Genomic DNA, 15,377 nt, shown 5'->3' with positions numbered 1-15,377 from the left:
CGGACCCAAAATAAAACATCTCCGGATGCTGGGAGCGTCCCGGGGGACGGGCTGGAAGGGGAGCTCAGCACAGAGGTTTGCAAGGAGCACTGTTACCAACTTGCCCTCAGCTTGGGCTTGCCTAAAAGAAACCAAGCTCTGCATCTGAGCAACTTAAACTCTGAAAAGTCCCCCACTTCTTGCAGTTCTGCTTCTCCCCCACTCCAGTTAAGCCAATCCTTTGGCATTTAACACCTTAAAGACTTAAACGTGAGCATGTGCCTGTTAACGTGATCCGAGAGTTAGTAAAGCAGCGAAAACCAGCCAGGACCTGTCCAAACACCCGCGTGGCTGCAGCGGAACAGGGCAGGGCCGGCCTTACCTCGTCCCACTCCGACGCGAAGGACGGCGACTTCTCCAGCCGCTTCTTCCCGGTGCTGCAGTTGGAGAGCGATTCGCTCCGGCTCCCCATGGCATCGTCCTCTGTCGGAGAGCAGGTCAGCAGATCAGAGTCCGATTTGGACAAGCTGCGGCTGAGTTTAAGCTCGGCTTTGGGCTTGCTGCCCGGGTGGGCTCTGCCCACAGCTCTGTCCCCCTCTTCCTCGGCGCCGCCGGGGTGCAGCGGCACGTGGGGCGTGACTACGGCCGCGGGATCCGCCCGGCTGACGTGCGTGTGCTGGACGGTTGCGTAGACGACGGTCTGGGTCTGGTCCGGAGGGCTGGCCCGCGCTGGTCCCGACGCAGGTAAGTCGGCATCCTCCCGCTGCATGGCAGGCGGGCGGCTGGGTGCTTCCGCGCCGCCCGGCTCCGCGCAGGAAACCAGCCTGAAAGGGTCCTCGCTGATCTCGCAGATGGGGGAAGAGCCGTGGAGCAGCCCCGAAAACTGCTCTGGAACCTGGATGTCCGGGCCGTCGGCGGCGTCCTGGCTGCGGCTGCCGCTGCTCCGCCTGCGCTCTTCAAGGGACGAGAACGGGGGGGAATTAAAAACATGGAAGAAGCACCAAAATTCCAGCTCTCCCCCTGCCCTCCCTCAGCGAGGGAGGGAGAGATAAAGAGAGAACAGTTCAGTATTGTTCCGCGCGCTCAACTTGTACCCAAAGTCGTGGCATTTACGAAATTCCAAACACTGGCCTGATTTATGCAATCTGGCAGCTCTCCTTGTTGTTTTATTCCTGTTAACACTAACTATCAGGCCTTGCTATATAAGGCTAAGAGAAGTGCTAACTATATCCTGCAGAGAGAGCAAGTGAGGTAGGAGAAGCGGAGACGGGGCTCCTGGAACATCTGATACATTTCCATAAAGGCCAAAGTGTTATTTAGAGCTGCGCTCCCTGCTCTTGGCAGGGGCTGCGGGGCGGGAAAGCTGCTGGACCGCGACCGACCTGCGCGCTCCAAAATCCGCTCCCCAGAAAAAACGCTGCTTTCCTCCCTGGTGGCTTCCGAGTGTAACCTCCCCTCCCCGCTCGGGGGAGAAATAAACAGCTTGTGCAATAACAAGCTCCATCAGAAGTTCTCTGTGCTGCGCAGCGGGGGCTGAGCTGGGGGGCCGGCCGGACCAGAAACGCGACACTCGCTGCACCAGCGCCTTTAGTATCAGGTACCACAGGCCCTGCACAAATCATGAATAATTGACTGGTGCCAATCGCCAAGCGTGTGCACAGACACGCGTACTCACCTTACACACACGCGTTTAACCGTGGAAGCCGTAAAGCTGAGAAGTACAACCTCTGTTTACCAAGCGTTCCTACACCTGCCCAGAGCCACTGTCAAGTTTTAACCACTTCCATTTAGTGAAGAAACATTTTCAGTCTGGGGACCAAAAAACACTGCACAGGAACGAGCAAAGCGCCCAGTAACACGGCTCTGGGCCGCAGGGAGGGTTTTAGAAGTGAAGATGAACCGCTTGCTTTGCAAACAGCAGCCAGGCAAAGGAACCTCATTTCAGTGAGGCAAAATACACTCATGAATTTTACTTATCTTGAACTAAAAGCCTATGAGCATCAACAGTGAGATGAACTGTTTGCCCACCCTCTCCTGCACTCAGCCTGAGCAGGCTGTTTTCAAAACTAACACCAGCCGTTTTTGTGGTCTGTTCTCGCACCAGGAACAAGGCAGGAAAGGTCCAAATTGACCGTTTGTCTTTCAAAGCATCTTCAGACCCTGGGGTGTCCTGCGCCCCATGTTTGCTGAGCGGAGCTGGTCCCCTTGCTTGCTCCACAGAAACGCTAAAAGCAGCTCGTTCTGTTGGCAGCTGAGTCAGGAACAGCCAAAGCCTGAGCGGAGGTTTAACTGCCAGGGCAGCGCTGGCAGAGCTCGCTTCTCGCTGGGACCAAGTGATGCGAGGGCTTATTTCATTCTGGATCCTGTGAGATAGAGATTCCAGGACAATGAAGTAGTTGTTGATGACCCTGCACGGGCACACGCACCGCGAGCTCCGGAGCTGCCGAGGGGACGCGGCCCCGGGGCAGGCGCCGCAGGTCAGGCCCCGCGCGCCGGGCAGGGCCGGGAGCAGCGCCCGCGCGGCGCCTCCAGCCCCGACTGCCTGCAGGGGCTCTGCATAAACGTACGAGGCTGTCCCGCTGGAGAAACCTCGGAAGAGGTCACACACGCTGCACTCGCAGGACAGGCCGGTGTTAACAAGGAAAAGCTACCGACCTGGTAAGAGAGACACGGCACTGACGGGACAGCCACGGTAACCCAATGGGAGGGAAAGACTTCTGCACAATCAACAGCCTCGCTTCTCAACCTCTTTCCTTCCTTGGAAATGTTTTCTGCCATGACCCAGCTTAACCTCTGCCGACATTTCAGCGGGCGGCAGAGGCCGAGAGCTGCTGCCAGGCGCTGGGACGCGCGGCGCAGCCAGGGCCGCGTGCCCCGCTGCAGCCCCGGCCACAAAGGGCTCCTGTCGCGCAGAGATCGCGGCCGCCCACTCCCCCCGGGGCTGAGGGGCCTCGAAACACGAGGCTGCCAGGGCGGGACGGGGGAAGCCAGGGCAGCAGCGCTTGCTCAGATGTGAGGAACATCTGGCAGAGACACGTCCCGGGCCTGTGCCGAGAGCTGCAGGGGAGCCCAGCACGGCAGGGACAGGCAATGTCACCTTGTCACCACTGCGGGACCTGCCAGGAGCACGGGGGCTCCCGGGACCCTGGGGTGCCAGGGGATGCTTTGGGGTTCCAGCTCAAGGTGCCTCCGGGTGGGCAGCAGGGACGGAACCACCACGGCATCCCTTTTGGGATCGGTTACCGACGTGATTCAGCTGCTGTGCTCATCACTGCTCTCACGACAAAAAGATAAGTAGCACTCATTTATCAAGGGTACGGTGAATTCAGAGAGAGGAAAATATTTAGGTGCCAGAAAAGCAGAGAGACCTCAGTTCTACCCATCTGCTGCACCTCAAGGCATTTGAAAGTATCGTCCTGCAGTTACCGCTTTTCTCCCAGAAAGGAGTTGTCCTTAACGCAGGAACCTCTGCCCAGGTCCCAGCACGGACACCTGCCCGACCCGACTCGTTCAGCCAACGCCTGCGGGTTCCCCGCGTCCCCGGCAGCGACGCCCGCGTCCCGCTGCTCCCGCAGCCACGCTCTGGCTCTGGGTAAAGATGTCTTCCTTCAGTCTCTCGGCAGCGCGTTTCGCTTTTTTCAGTGGGCCAGGTCTCTGGTTTGGAGCACAGCCACACATCTGCTTGAGCCTGGTCAACCGCAAACAAAAACTAGCAGGAGGAAGGGCAAAAGCAGGGACTTCGAGCTGGGCTTCCTATAGAAGCAGCACAGCAGAACCTAAACACGGGTTTTTAAAAAGCATCAGAAGGAACCAAGTCAGTCCTACCTGCAGCTGGTTACTGCTGACAGCGCTTGGGGACGACTCTCCTGAGAAGCAAGACAGACGTCACAACTCAGGAGTGTTTTCCGTACCCATCCCCGGCCAGCGGAGCCGTGCAGTCCGTCCGTCCCGGCCAGCGGAGCCGTGCAGTCCGTCCGTCCTGGCCAGCGGAGCCGTGCAGTCCGTCCGTCCTGGCCAGCGGAGCCGTGCAGTCCGTCCGTCCTGGCCAGCGGAGCCGTGCAGTCCGTCCGTCCCGGCCAGCGGAGCCGTGCAGTCCGTCCGTCCCGGCTGCTCCGCCGCCCTTGGCCGATTCCCGAGCGCTGCTACCAGCCCCGAACGCTCTGACTTCACGCACACGATCGCACGTCGTGTCCTCACCAAAGCGATGGGAAAGCGTTTGGCTCAAACCGCTTCTGATGCTCTGCCCAATGCATTGGGCAACTTTTCCCAGCGCTCCAGCATGTGACAGCAAACGGCTGTAACACACACAAAGCAGCCAGAGCCGGGCGGATAATACCACATTCATCAGCCACCGGATGCAAGAGTCTTGCGGCAAGAGCGACAAAGGCAGCTATCACATCTGAAAGGCCCCATTAAACCCGCGGGCCTGAAACCCTCGGGCTGCCCTGGAAAGCCCTTTGCAGCAGCCACGGGAGTCAGAGTCGTCCTCTGCTGGCCAAAGGCTCCTCCAGAGCTCGGAGGGCCATGGGGAAGCCCACGCTCTCGGCTCCAGGGCGCAGAGGGAACCCGAGGCCGTGGCCCAGCATGCTCCTTGTCCTGGGTCTGAGCTGCTGCTTGATGCTCCAGGACCCTCCTGCTCCAGAGGTGGGAAAATTCTCCAACACACCAGCTGCGGCTCCATCCTGTATACAGCCCTTGTTTAACGTTTTGCCAGAATGACTCTGCTAGTCCCTAAATGCATCTTCTCCCCCCATCAGCATGTACCTCGCATTCCATACGCAGCTACGGCTGCTTCCACAAGCCCTTCTGGCACCTGCCCCCAACTACTGCAAAACTACAACACGCCTTCACTCATATTAATCAAGGGCAGAGAAAGGAGCAAAACCGCTGGAAGTAGCTCGCACGTGAATGACCAGCAACAGCCGCACATGGAAAGGAGCCTGAATGGCTCGGGTTCCCGGCCGGGACAGCAAAGCACCAAAAAAGCAGCGTAACTGTGTCCCCGGCAGCACCGGCTTCAGAGCCGCTGGTGGGAAAACAACGACCTCTGTGCCGCCCGGAGCAGCGGGAGCGCGCGGGACCCAGGGAACGAGATCACCGTGCGGCGAGAACGAAAACGAGCTGCAGGCCCTACATGGCATCGCGCCGAGCCCTCGCCAGCCCCCATTCATCCTTAAAGAGAGATGCTTTCCAGGTTTAGAGCCCGAACTGAAACCTTCCAAACTCCTGCTCAGGACTGCTGAATAAAACAAGAGATGTTTTTCCACTAAACAAATCTGTTGTTGTTGTTGAAAAAGAGCCAAAAAGCCCAGCAATAGCTGAACAAGAGACAAGGTGCTCCCAGGTCCTCTGGAACGCATGCCAGTTGCTCCGGAAGAGGACAGACCAGGTCAGCCCTTCACCTGGCTCTGTGGTGGATTTGCAGTCAGGTCTAGAAAGGGCCTTGCTCCACACGTTTATTTTCCTCTTTTGTTAGTCTATATCTCCAATGAGCTCTAATACACAGCGGGGTGCTGGTTTTACGACCAGGAGAGCAGGGCAAATCACCTGCCGACGCAAACGCGCCGTGGCAGCGGCTCCTCGGGTTGAGCTGGGTGGAGAGCGGGCTCACGCGGACGCTGGCGTTGGCTGGTCCCGCGTGTCCCAGCACAGCACAGCACAGCACAGCCCAGCCCAGCCCAGCCCAGCCCAGCCCAGCGCAGCACTAGCCCAGCACTAGCCCAGCCCAGCACAGCCACTTGGCTGCACACAGGATTCGCTTGTTTTCTAAGTTAACAGAGCAGGTTCTCGCAATCTCTCAGTTGTCAAAATAGCAGAGTTGCCCTTCCTCCGTGTACATTTTGTACAGGAACACTTGGATGTCTCCTTTATAAAAGTGAAGATTACCAGGAAACAGAACAATTGGAATCCGGACCCAGCCGCCCCACCCAACAAAGAGTTTAATTGTTCCAGTTACCCTGTGCCCTCGGTACTTTCTTTAAACGCATCTAAGCAAACAACTCTTTTTGGACGGTCACTCACCTTTTGTTTTCCTGTCCACCACAACCGGCCTTTTTGTTTCAGCTGTGAGCAGCAGCTCGTAGGGGTGCTCCTCCTCCTCCTCCTCCTCCTCCTCCTCCTCTTCCTCGGCTCCACTTCCCTTGCTCCGTCCTCGCGCGGGGGCCTGAGAGAAACAGCACAATGCAGCGCTCCGCGGAGCAGCGCCTCGTCCCGGCAGCAAGCACAAGGCCCCTGTGCCGCGGCTGAAGCGAGGAATTGGCAGAGGCAGCACCTTCGCTCTTGACTGCGATCCAAAATGTGAAACGCCTTTTTTTCCCCTCAAAAACAATCCCCCCCCACTTTACTTTGCAGTATTTCAGGCTGCTGGCAGCTCTCTGGCACCGAGCAACCGATCCGCTGCGCAGGGCTGCAGAGAGCCGGGGGGAAAGAGCTGAGACCACTGTTCCTGCTCATCCCAACCCAGACGCACTGTTGCTATTGGAATCTGCACCGTCATTCATTATTTAGCTGCCAGGTCTGTTAGGACATGGCTGGGGGAAAAAGACACCCAGCCAAAGCCCTGCCGCCTCCGAAGAGTCAGACCCTGGATTTCTAAGCTCAGACGCACAGCGTATTCAGGACTGAAGAGCCCTCAGGCAACACTATAAACTCAGTTTAACCTCAGGATGTGCAGCAGCGATTGTGCTCATTGAAATCCCAAAAAGCCTCCGATTAGAGCTTGTTTGTGAGGCTGGCAGAGCCTCCAGCAACCGCTGGAGCGCCCATCCGTGCGCAGGAGCGCTCAGCACACAGCGCCCGACCACCTCACGGCCAAGGAAGAGCCGTCCCAGTGCTCACTGGGCTGACCTGGGCTGCCCGGCGCCCTGCGGCACGCTCAGCTGCCTTCCAGCACCATCTCCTGGCCAGACCCTGGCAGCCCTGTCCCAGGAACCACAAAACCACAGAATCATTTGGTTGGAAAAGACCCTTTAAAGTCATCAAGTCCAACCGTTAACCCGACACTGACACTAAACCACGTCCCTAAGAAGTGAAAGCATCAGATTTGCTTCACAGGCAATAGGTACCTACAGCGTGCAGGCTGGCCAGGACGCTGGGAGCTCATGGAGCCTTGGGCAGACACGGGAGCGAGCAGCACGAGACAGGAGAGCTGCATCCCCACCGCTGCATCCCCACCGCTGCATCCCCACCGCTCTGTGCGGGCCCAGCGGCCTTCAACTCGCCCTTCTCAATGGGAGGAAACGGGCCGTGTCCGGCAGAGAAAGGATTTATTCATTTGTTCTACCTGCTTCGGGCACGAGCTGTCAGGGAGACCTGCTCCTCTCCAGGTGAAAGAGCTCATAACCAGCAAATTAAGGGGAAAAAACCTCCTGACCAGATGGCAGCACAAAAGCATCAGACCAGAGCAGCAGGTACAGGCTCTGGGCAGAGACCTTGGAAAAGCGCGCGCAGCCGCCTGTCCTGCCAGCGCAGCCCGGACCCGGCGCCGCGGCCCCCGGAGCTCCCACAGCCGCGGCTCCGGAGCCTCTTCCAGCACCGAGCGCGCTCGGGCAGGAGCTCTCCAGCAGCACGCAACTCCCAGCTCGTGCTCTGCTGCGCTTACAGCCCTGGTTGCACTTTATTGTCTCCACCTCTCATCCTCGCAAGCTTTAAAGACAGTCTCAGGTTCAAGTTCACTCAAAATGAAGACCATTGTTTGCTGGAGAGCTGTGCTTGCTCTGCAGGCTCTGCAACCAGCAGCATCAAAACTGTCTTCAATTCACCCTCCATCCCTGTACACATGTTGGTTAGCATGGTCCAGTATTCACTGTTACCAAGCCCCAAAGCAAGAGGTTGTTAATAAGGAGCACGGTCTCTAAAGCGCGCTGAATCCGCAGCAGAGGACTGAAAGGCTTTTGAAGGTAACTCGTTTCTCTCCTCCCCCCGCAGAGCCGCAGCGCGAGCCGCGGGAACGGCCACGGCGCCCGGGCCTCTGTCCGCGCTTCCCTGCCGGAGATGAGCAGTAAACAACGGGAACTCAAGTTTACTTTGACAACGCAGGCTCTTATTCAGCTACAGACCCAGAAGGTTTCTGCAGATAGTGAAAGAACCCCAAACAATCCGCTCTTTTCCCTGTCTGTGCTGACGTTTTTCCATGATGAAAGCTGAAAGTTTCTTGTTTGTGCACATCTGCTCAGAGCGATAGCGCCATCTTGGCAATGGAATCAACGACTGCTTTGGAAACCAGAGTTTGGCCCAAGCCCAGAACACTCGGTGACTAACGGTCCCGGTGGCAGCGCGCGCGCAGGCCCGGCGGATCAGGAGCCCCAAGAGGTGCTCGCAGCGCCCCCGCGCCGCGCCCGTTTGCGCCCGCCGACCCGAGAGCGCGTCCCGGGGCGGTAAACGCAGCGGTCGGGAGGGCGGAGCGGCCCAGAGGCAGCGAGCGAAGACAGAGTCGGGCCCAGAGCCGCCGCGGCGCCTCGAGAAGGTCACTTCCCGCAACTCTCATCACTGACTTTGGTTGCAAATCAAGATCTCCCCGGCGAGTCACTCTGTGCACAAGTGTATTTGGCAGCAAGATTTCCATTAGTGGATCACGTTTCCAAAGCCGCTAATGGCAGGACAACACAGCAGGTGTTTTATAATTAAGTACGGCAAAACTACCCAGCAGGAGCAGTCAATGCACGTTTCCCTCCCTCGTGTTTATCATCCTGAACAAAATCTGCTTTCCAATGATGCCGTGACCTGCTGCCCAGCACGGCCGGGACTGGTTATCGCACACCGAAAACCGTTTTAGCACCCGCGGAGAGATCAGTCCGCAATTCCGCATTGCCATCTTACTGTTTGTGCACTGTTTGCAGCTTTAATATCTCTAGAAACCACCCATCCTACTAAAGCAAATAATGTTTACTTATGTCTCGTGTAGATTTGACAACGGTCCCTGTTTGCATCAGCAGGACCCGCAGCCCACGCGTCTCCTCCCCGCTGGGGGCCCAGAGGAAGCAGGAGCTCACGGGCCTCCGGGCTCCAGTGGAGCGAAGCAGCATTTGGTGGGATCATTACAAGCGGGCAACGGTCCACAGCGCAACGCGATTCAGAAAAACCTCTTCCTAAGGGAATTTCCAGCCAAGAACAGGAAAGTGAGGCTGAAGGTCACCAGAGGTGCCCGGGAAGAGCTGCACAAAGGAAATTCCCATGGCAAGTGACAGCAGCCATGCTGGAGCGCAAGAGAACTTCACATTTGCAGCCCAACTCGCAAGGGAGGGAATACCATAGCTGGCTCCTCCTGAACTGCTAAATCTGTTCTTTAAACCACATTCGTATAACTCAGCCCAGACCAAGTCCCACGTACCTCGCAGGAAGCGCCGTGGCCCGTCGTCTTCTCCACGTGCTGCTCCTCCTCTTCATCGGGCGGGGGCTTGGCCGGCGGGGGCGGCCGTTCCCGCTGCGGTTGGGAAGAGCAGTGTCAGCCGTGCCGCTCCACACGCCCCCCCGCCCCCCGCAGCCCCCCCTGCCCCCTGCAGCCCCCCCTGCCCCCCGCAGCCCCCCCTGCCCCCCGCAGCCCCGCACAGGTCGGTGAGCAGCCCCCCCTGCCCCCCGCACAGCTCGGTGAGCAGCCCCCAAACCCAGCGGGGCAGTCCAGCCCCGCAGCCACCGCTGACACAAAGCGCCCCTGTGCCGCTCCCCATGAGCACCAGCCGTGCTGCAGAACGAGCGGCTGGGGAAGGGGCTGCGCACACAGGTTTATTGCTCCGTTCCTTAAACCTGCTCATTCACCCCAGCCTGGCAATCCCAGCGGTTACGCAGGGGCGGTCAGGAAGGAACTGGTGCAGATCAGCAGAATGGGAGGCTCACCACTTGCATTAAGGAAACACTAATAGGAATAAGGGACCCCAGAGGTGCGGAGCCAGCGCTGCTCGCACAGCTCAGAGCCCCGCGCAGCCCCGGTCACTCCTGCCCTGCAACGGCTCCATCTGACGGCTCAGGGAAACGCTCACTCAGAAAACTCAAGCCTAAGTTTTGGAAGAAATCCCAGCGAGCTCCTGCAGCATGTCCCTCTTCCTCCTCCTCACTGCAGCTCAGCCTCTCATCTTTGCTTACTCAGAGCTGAGCTTATTTCACATTAGACATTATTAACATTAAACGGTATGTAGACGGATAGAAGGCGCCTAGATTTAGTTAACAACAGGATAATGCGTGTTGTACTGCATACCCTAAACGGAGATCTGGCTGAAAGGCTTTTGTCTCATTTCTGCTGTATTTGCTAACAGTACAGCAAAGAGGACGCGCCCTTTGCAGAGAGGGAGGTCACAGCACCACCAGCAGTTTAATTGTTCATCGCTGCTTTGCCTTTTGTCCACAAATACACGCATGGAGCGGGCTCTGTAAAACCCATCAGCAAACAAAGCCCGCAGCTGACCCAGCGTGCTGCACGGTCAGCACCCCGTCCGCCCCGCAGCAGCCCTGCCCCGGGGCAGCAGACCAGCGGACGGGAGGTGAGGAAGACGCTCTGGAGACACTTCCAGCCGCTCTGCGCTGCCTCGCGAAGCCTTGAGTACCCTCTGCAGATCTGCGCAAGTAATACACAAACAAACCCAACACCCAAACCACGCTTCTGCCGCCAACTCCTTTCCAACAGGATATCCTTAAGGATAATCTCTTGAGAGCCTTCTCTCGGGCCAACAGAGAGCAAGAAAGAGGAGAAAAATGCTCCACGCAAAAACTGCCAAAGCGTTCTTCTCGGTAAGAGGTCAGCCCTTCAGCACAGCGCAACGTCCTGACAACCGCCAACTCACAGGGACCAGGACCCAACACCAGGTGAAAATCGGGCACCTGGAAGCGGTTACTCGTGGGCAACACAACAGGGTTTTGTGGACAGGCCCGTGAGGGGGGACGGGCACCCGCTCCACCCAGCGTCAGGGACGGGTTTAAAGATTCGCTCGGGCGGGGGGACCGGCAGCCAGCTGCGCAGCCATGAAAACGGAGCCAAGCTCCCTGTCCTGCGCAAGCAGAGAGGAACACGCACGGCTACGTACAGGCCTGACTGCTGCTGCTTTGAGAGCAGCCGATTCCAGCTCTCTGCTCACAGGCTCTCGATCTGAAGACCGCCCGCTGGCGAGGCTGTCCAGCGAGTGGCAGGACGTTGCGTTGTATAGCGCTTCATAGGGGCTCTCCTCCTCTGGGTTCACATCGAAGTCCAGGATCAGCTCTGTGACGGCTTTCTCCACGTCACCTGCGGGAGGACGAGAGGCCAGCACGTCGCCGGGGCCCCGCGCCCGTGGGGCCGGCCCGCGCGGGAGCAGCGCCCGACACGCACCCTGAGACGCGCGGCTCACGGGCTCCGCGGCTGAGGCCAGCGGGGCCTCCGTCTTCTCTGCAGCTTTGGCGCTCTTCTTCCCAACCGTGTGATCTGCAAAGGGATGGGGCACAGCGTCAGTTTATGCCGATCTAGTTCGGTGTCCACTGCAGCATACGGTGCTTCCTCCCTCGGGGACGGAAGGCCAACTGCCAGCTTATTAAGTCTCCAATTATAACCAAGGTACGTTATTAAAACTTGCAGCTCAGATCCCAGAATAGAAGCAGGCGGCCTCTTTAATCACATGCACAAGGTTAAGGATGGTTCTTTGAACTTTTACAGTCTTTAATCAGAAAGCTGCAAAGCTCCTGTACAGCACAACGTCATGGAGTAGATTACTTCACGTTGAACAGAGATACAGCCTGCTGTCCTGGAGTCGTAGGACAGAGAAAGCACTTCCAGCCGTGGTCCCCTCGCCACAGGCCAAGCCGGCAACGCTAAGCTGGCGGGAATCAAGTCAGCACGGCCTCACGCAGGCAGCTCACCTACAGGGGCAAAGAACTCCCCTTTCAAAGCCCATCTTTGTATTTCAGAACAGAGATAACACCTACCAGCCTCACAGGCAAAGCTTAATTAAAAGTCTGCAAAGTGCTTTGAACCCGTAAAGTTCTCAAATGGTAAGCATGAATAATGCACAACAGTTGCATATGCTTCTGATCTTTCTTCCCACAGCTGAGAGGAAATTGAGACAGCATAATTACAAGGTATGAGTATAGCTAAGATGCCACATTTCCTCCCCTAACTCGAACAGGCACAATGGGCCAAGCTCCTTTATAAACCACAAGTAATCAAGGCCTTTTCTGTAAATCTCATCTGCAAAACCCATGCCCAAGCTTCACAATGAAGCGAGGAGTAGGATGTAAGATCCGTGGATGACTGTTTCCCTACACAGACACATAAAGGACAGTCAATCCAGAACCATTTCTAAAGCTGTTACTTCACATTCTGCAAGCAGATTTACTCTATCTTTATTTTTAATTAACTTCTAAAGTGAGTTAATCAAAGCTCAATTAAGCCCATTTAAACTGTAAGAGTCACGCCACGCTCCTCCAGCGGAGCCGATCCCCAGCTGCCCTCCTGCACCCGAGCGGCCGGGCGCCCTTCCCCCAGCGCCGCCACGGCCCGTCGCGCCACCCGGCCTGGCCTGACGCCGCTTTGCTTCCAGCACTTTCCAGGACCAGAGAACCAAATCCTGTGCTTGCACCGGCACAGTCAGCACCCCGAAGTCCCCGTCCCGCTCACACGGAGCGCGGCATCGCTCACCCTCGATGAGAGCTGCTATGTGCTGGCTCTTCTGCGAAGGAAGCTCCCTCACAATATCCAGGGCTGTCAGGCCTCTGTTGTCCTTTATGTTCACATCGATACCTGCAGCAAGAGGTGCAGAGAAGGCAAAAGCAAGAATATTTTCAAACTATGTGCAAATTCAAGTCTCTCATCAAGTCGGTTCTTCCGTTTGTGATCACCACTGTGGGAAGCTAAAACGTGCTCTCGGGAGGCAGAGCTAAACCAAGCACCAGAGGGAACCTCTCCCGGAGCCCCGAGGACGCGGAGGGGCTGGAGACGGTGCTGCCCTGCGAAGGGCTGTCCTCGAGTGCTGGGTGAAGGGATCACCACGTTATCGCTTTAGAAGGGGATCATTCTCTCACCTGCAGCCAGCAATATTTGTACCACATCTGTCTTGCCAAACAAAGCAGCTTCGTGCAAAGCACTGCCTTTCTCAGTCTGCAAATCAAATGGAAAAACAGCATGAAGCTGGACAGCGGGGAATGGTGGTGGAGGCACGTTTTAGAGGGTTACAGAAGCAATAAGTACACAGCATCACGTACAAAGTGTGCGCAATTATCTACAACTGAGGACAGACCATTGATATTATTAGAACGCTGAGAATTTGGAATGGAAAATGGGGATGACCTCTCCAGAGACATGCGGGCCAGGTTAAAGACCAAGAAAGGACTTTACAGCTTAGCAAGAGGTCGTGTCCTGACAGGAAAGACAAGACCGCCACGTCCAAGCTCTTGCTGTGAAAACAGCGTATTCACAAGTGGCTTGATAGGAAGAGAAGCAGTTTGCCTCCGTTGCTATCAAGAGCTGGTGGTTTGCAGGGCAGAACAGCTCAGGCAAAAGGGCTTTTCCTCCCTCGCAACACGCCCGGGGCTCTCTGCCCAGCTCGCAAGCAGGCGTGAGGCATGCACAGCACCCGAGGCCCTCCGAACGGCTTCTCGGAGCCACCGAGAGCTGACCGGGCAGCCCGGAGGCAGCAAAGCTGTTGCTCTTTCGCAGGGGATCCCGCGGGAGGAGGGTTGGATGGAGCTCTCCGTGCCGGGACCGTGGGGTTCTCCGGCCTTCCCTGCACGGTACCTGGTAGTTGCTGTCCATGCCAGCGTCCAGCAGGACGTGCACCACGGCTTTGTGCCCGTTCCTGGCCGCCAGGTGCAGCGGAGTGTGTTTCTTAGTGTTGCAGCTCAGAAGATTGGGGTGAGCGTTCAGGAGCATCTTCACGACCTCCAGCCGCCCGTAGAGCGCGGCCAGGTCCAGCGGGGTCTCGAACTTGTTGTTGCGCATGGTGGGGTCGGTCAGCTCCTCCAGAAGGACCTTCACCACCTCGGTGTGGCCGTACTGCGCCGCGCAGTGCAGCGCCGTCTCGTTGTCGTTGTTCTGGGGGTCAGACACACCGGCGCGTCAGAACGGGGAGCGCGGAGCCACCCCCTGCTCGCTCAAACCATTGAAGTTTAAATGCAAAAACAAGACAAAAAAGCAGTCAGGAAGCAGAGAGCCCAGTATGAAACGGAGCCTGGAGTGATGTTTTCACCCCCTCACATTACCAGGCACAGACACCCCCTCTGAACTCACCAACTGACCCACCCAGTACAAGCTTCAAAACCATTTCCAACAATCATCTTTCCTCAGGTATGGGAAACGTGCTCAGTGGGAAACAGGCGCCACACACGGAAGAGCTGCTTTCAGAGCCCCGAGGTCGCAATGAAGGGACCGCGCTGAAGTTTCAGGGACTGTGGGGCGGCAGCTGGATTCCCGTCAGCTCCGCCAGCGCCGGCAGCATCCCGCACGCGGGCTGCCGCGAACGCCGAAGGCTGCAGCGCACGAGAGGCAAACCGCAGCACGCGTTCCGTCTGCTGGAGCTCAACTGTCAGCATCTTAGATTTAAACCTCAATTGTTTCAAATCCTAAGTCATTCCACCTTTGCAATTCTGAGGCTGGCTGGTTTAGAGAAAGGGTGCGTGAGGTTACGTGCAGGCTGTGGATCAGGCGTGAGCCGATCGCTGCGCTAACGAGCCCTCCTGACGAGGTCTCGGGTCAGCGGGGGCAGAGCCCGGTCCCGCCACGGCACAAACAGCCCGTGCAAAGCGCTGCGAGACGCACCCGCCAGCTCGCTGCCGCTGGGAACGGAACGCTGCCAGGCGCAGGGAGCCTGCTCCCAAATTCAATTCACCCCCAGTTCTAGTTTTACCACTGTGCGTGATACACACAGCTATTTCTGTTTAAGGACTTTAGAAACGATGACTTATCTAACAATTTGACCGAAGAAACTTTAGTACAAACTGTCACACGGTTCAATTTTAGCTGAAAGGATTGTGGTAGAATTTGTCGTTTTAAGAACAGCCCCCACAAAAAGACACCAGAACATACTTGTCTTAATGGAGCTGGAAGTGCTGCTTGAGAAGGTGCATTTGACCAAAGCACCTTCCTCTGCACTTGGAGAGCACGTGCGCTTTTTGGACACCAGCTTGTAGGAGCAGTCAATATTTTGCACCGTTTCACAACCACGCTGCAGAACTCGCTCTGTTCTACAGGTACTTTAATCCTATTAATGTGTTAAGTCATTCTAAGGATGACAGGAGTCACGCATGCAAACTCCTGTTTGTTTTATATGGTATTTGTATCATTTTTCAGCCACTGAGAAGCGCGAGGGAAGCGAGGAGCTCTGGAGAGGCACCGCAGCTCGCGGGAAAGCCAAGACAGGAGCTGCGACATTCCGCAGGGAGGGACAGCGCCGTGTCGGAGCTCGGGGACAGACAACGGGTGACACTCCACAGGGAGGGACAGCGCC

General features: G+C 57.1%; 1 protein-coding gene across 9 annotated transcripts in view; it reads right to left on the bottom strand.

Annotated features, from left to right (window-relative positions):
* The window catches only part of ANKS1A (ankyrin repeat and sterile alpha motif domain containing 1A), a 63,053-nt gene that overhangs the window by 29,164 nt on the left and 18,512 nt on the right, over positions 1-15,377 (bottom strand). For 8 of the 9 annotated variants that reach the window (XM_065038423.1, XM_065038416.1, XM_065038418.1 and 5 more), the window contains 8 exons: positions 13,670-13,966; positions 12,958-13,033; positions 12,575-12,676; positions 11,273-11,365; positions 10,992-11,188; positions 9,308-9,400; positions 6,001-6,142; positions 362-933 (listed from right to left, as the gene is read on the bottom strand). In XM_065038423.1, coding sequence (XP_064894495.1) covers positions 362-933; positions 6,001-6,142; positions 9,308-9,400; positions 10,992-11,188; positions 11,273-11,365; positions 12,575-12,676; positions 12,958-13,033; positions 13,670-13,966 — 1,572 coding nt within the window. Of the gene's footprint in view, positions 1-361; positions 934-3,804; positions 3,956-6,000; positions 6,143-9,307; positions 9,401-10,991; positions 11,189-11,272; positions 11,366-12,574; positions 12,677-12,957; positions 13,034-13,669; positions 13,967-15,377 lie in introns of those variants that run through there. The other variant, XM_065038424.1, reaches the window with a different exon arrangement.

The sequence above is a fragment of the Columba livia genome, chromosome 22 (genome assembly GCF_036013475.1).
Source record: "Columba livia isolate bColLiv1 breed racing homer chromosome 22, bColLiv1.pat.W.v2, whole genome shotgun sequence".
Taxonomy (NCBI): domain Eukaryota; kingdom Metazoa; phylum Chordata; class Aves; order Columbiformes; family Columbidae; genus Columba; species Columba livia.
Note: the sequence above shows the minus strand (reverse complement) of the source record. Positions and strands in the feature narration are given on the sequence as shown.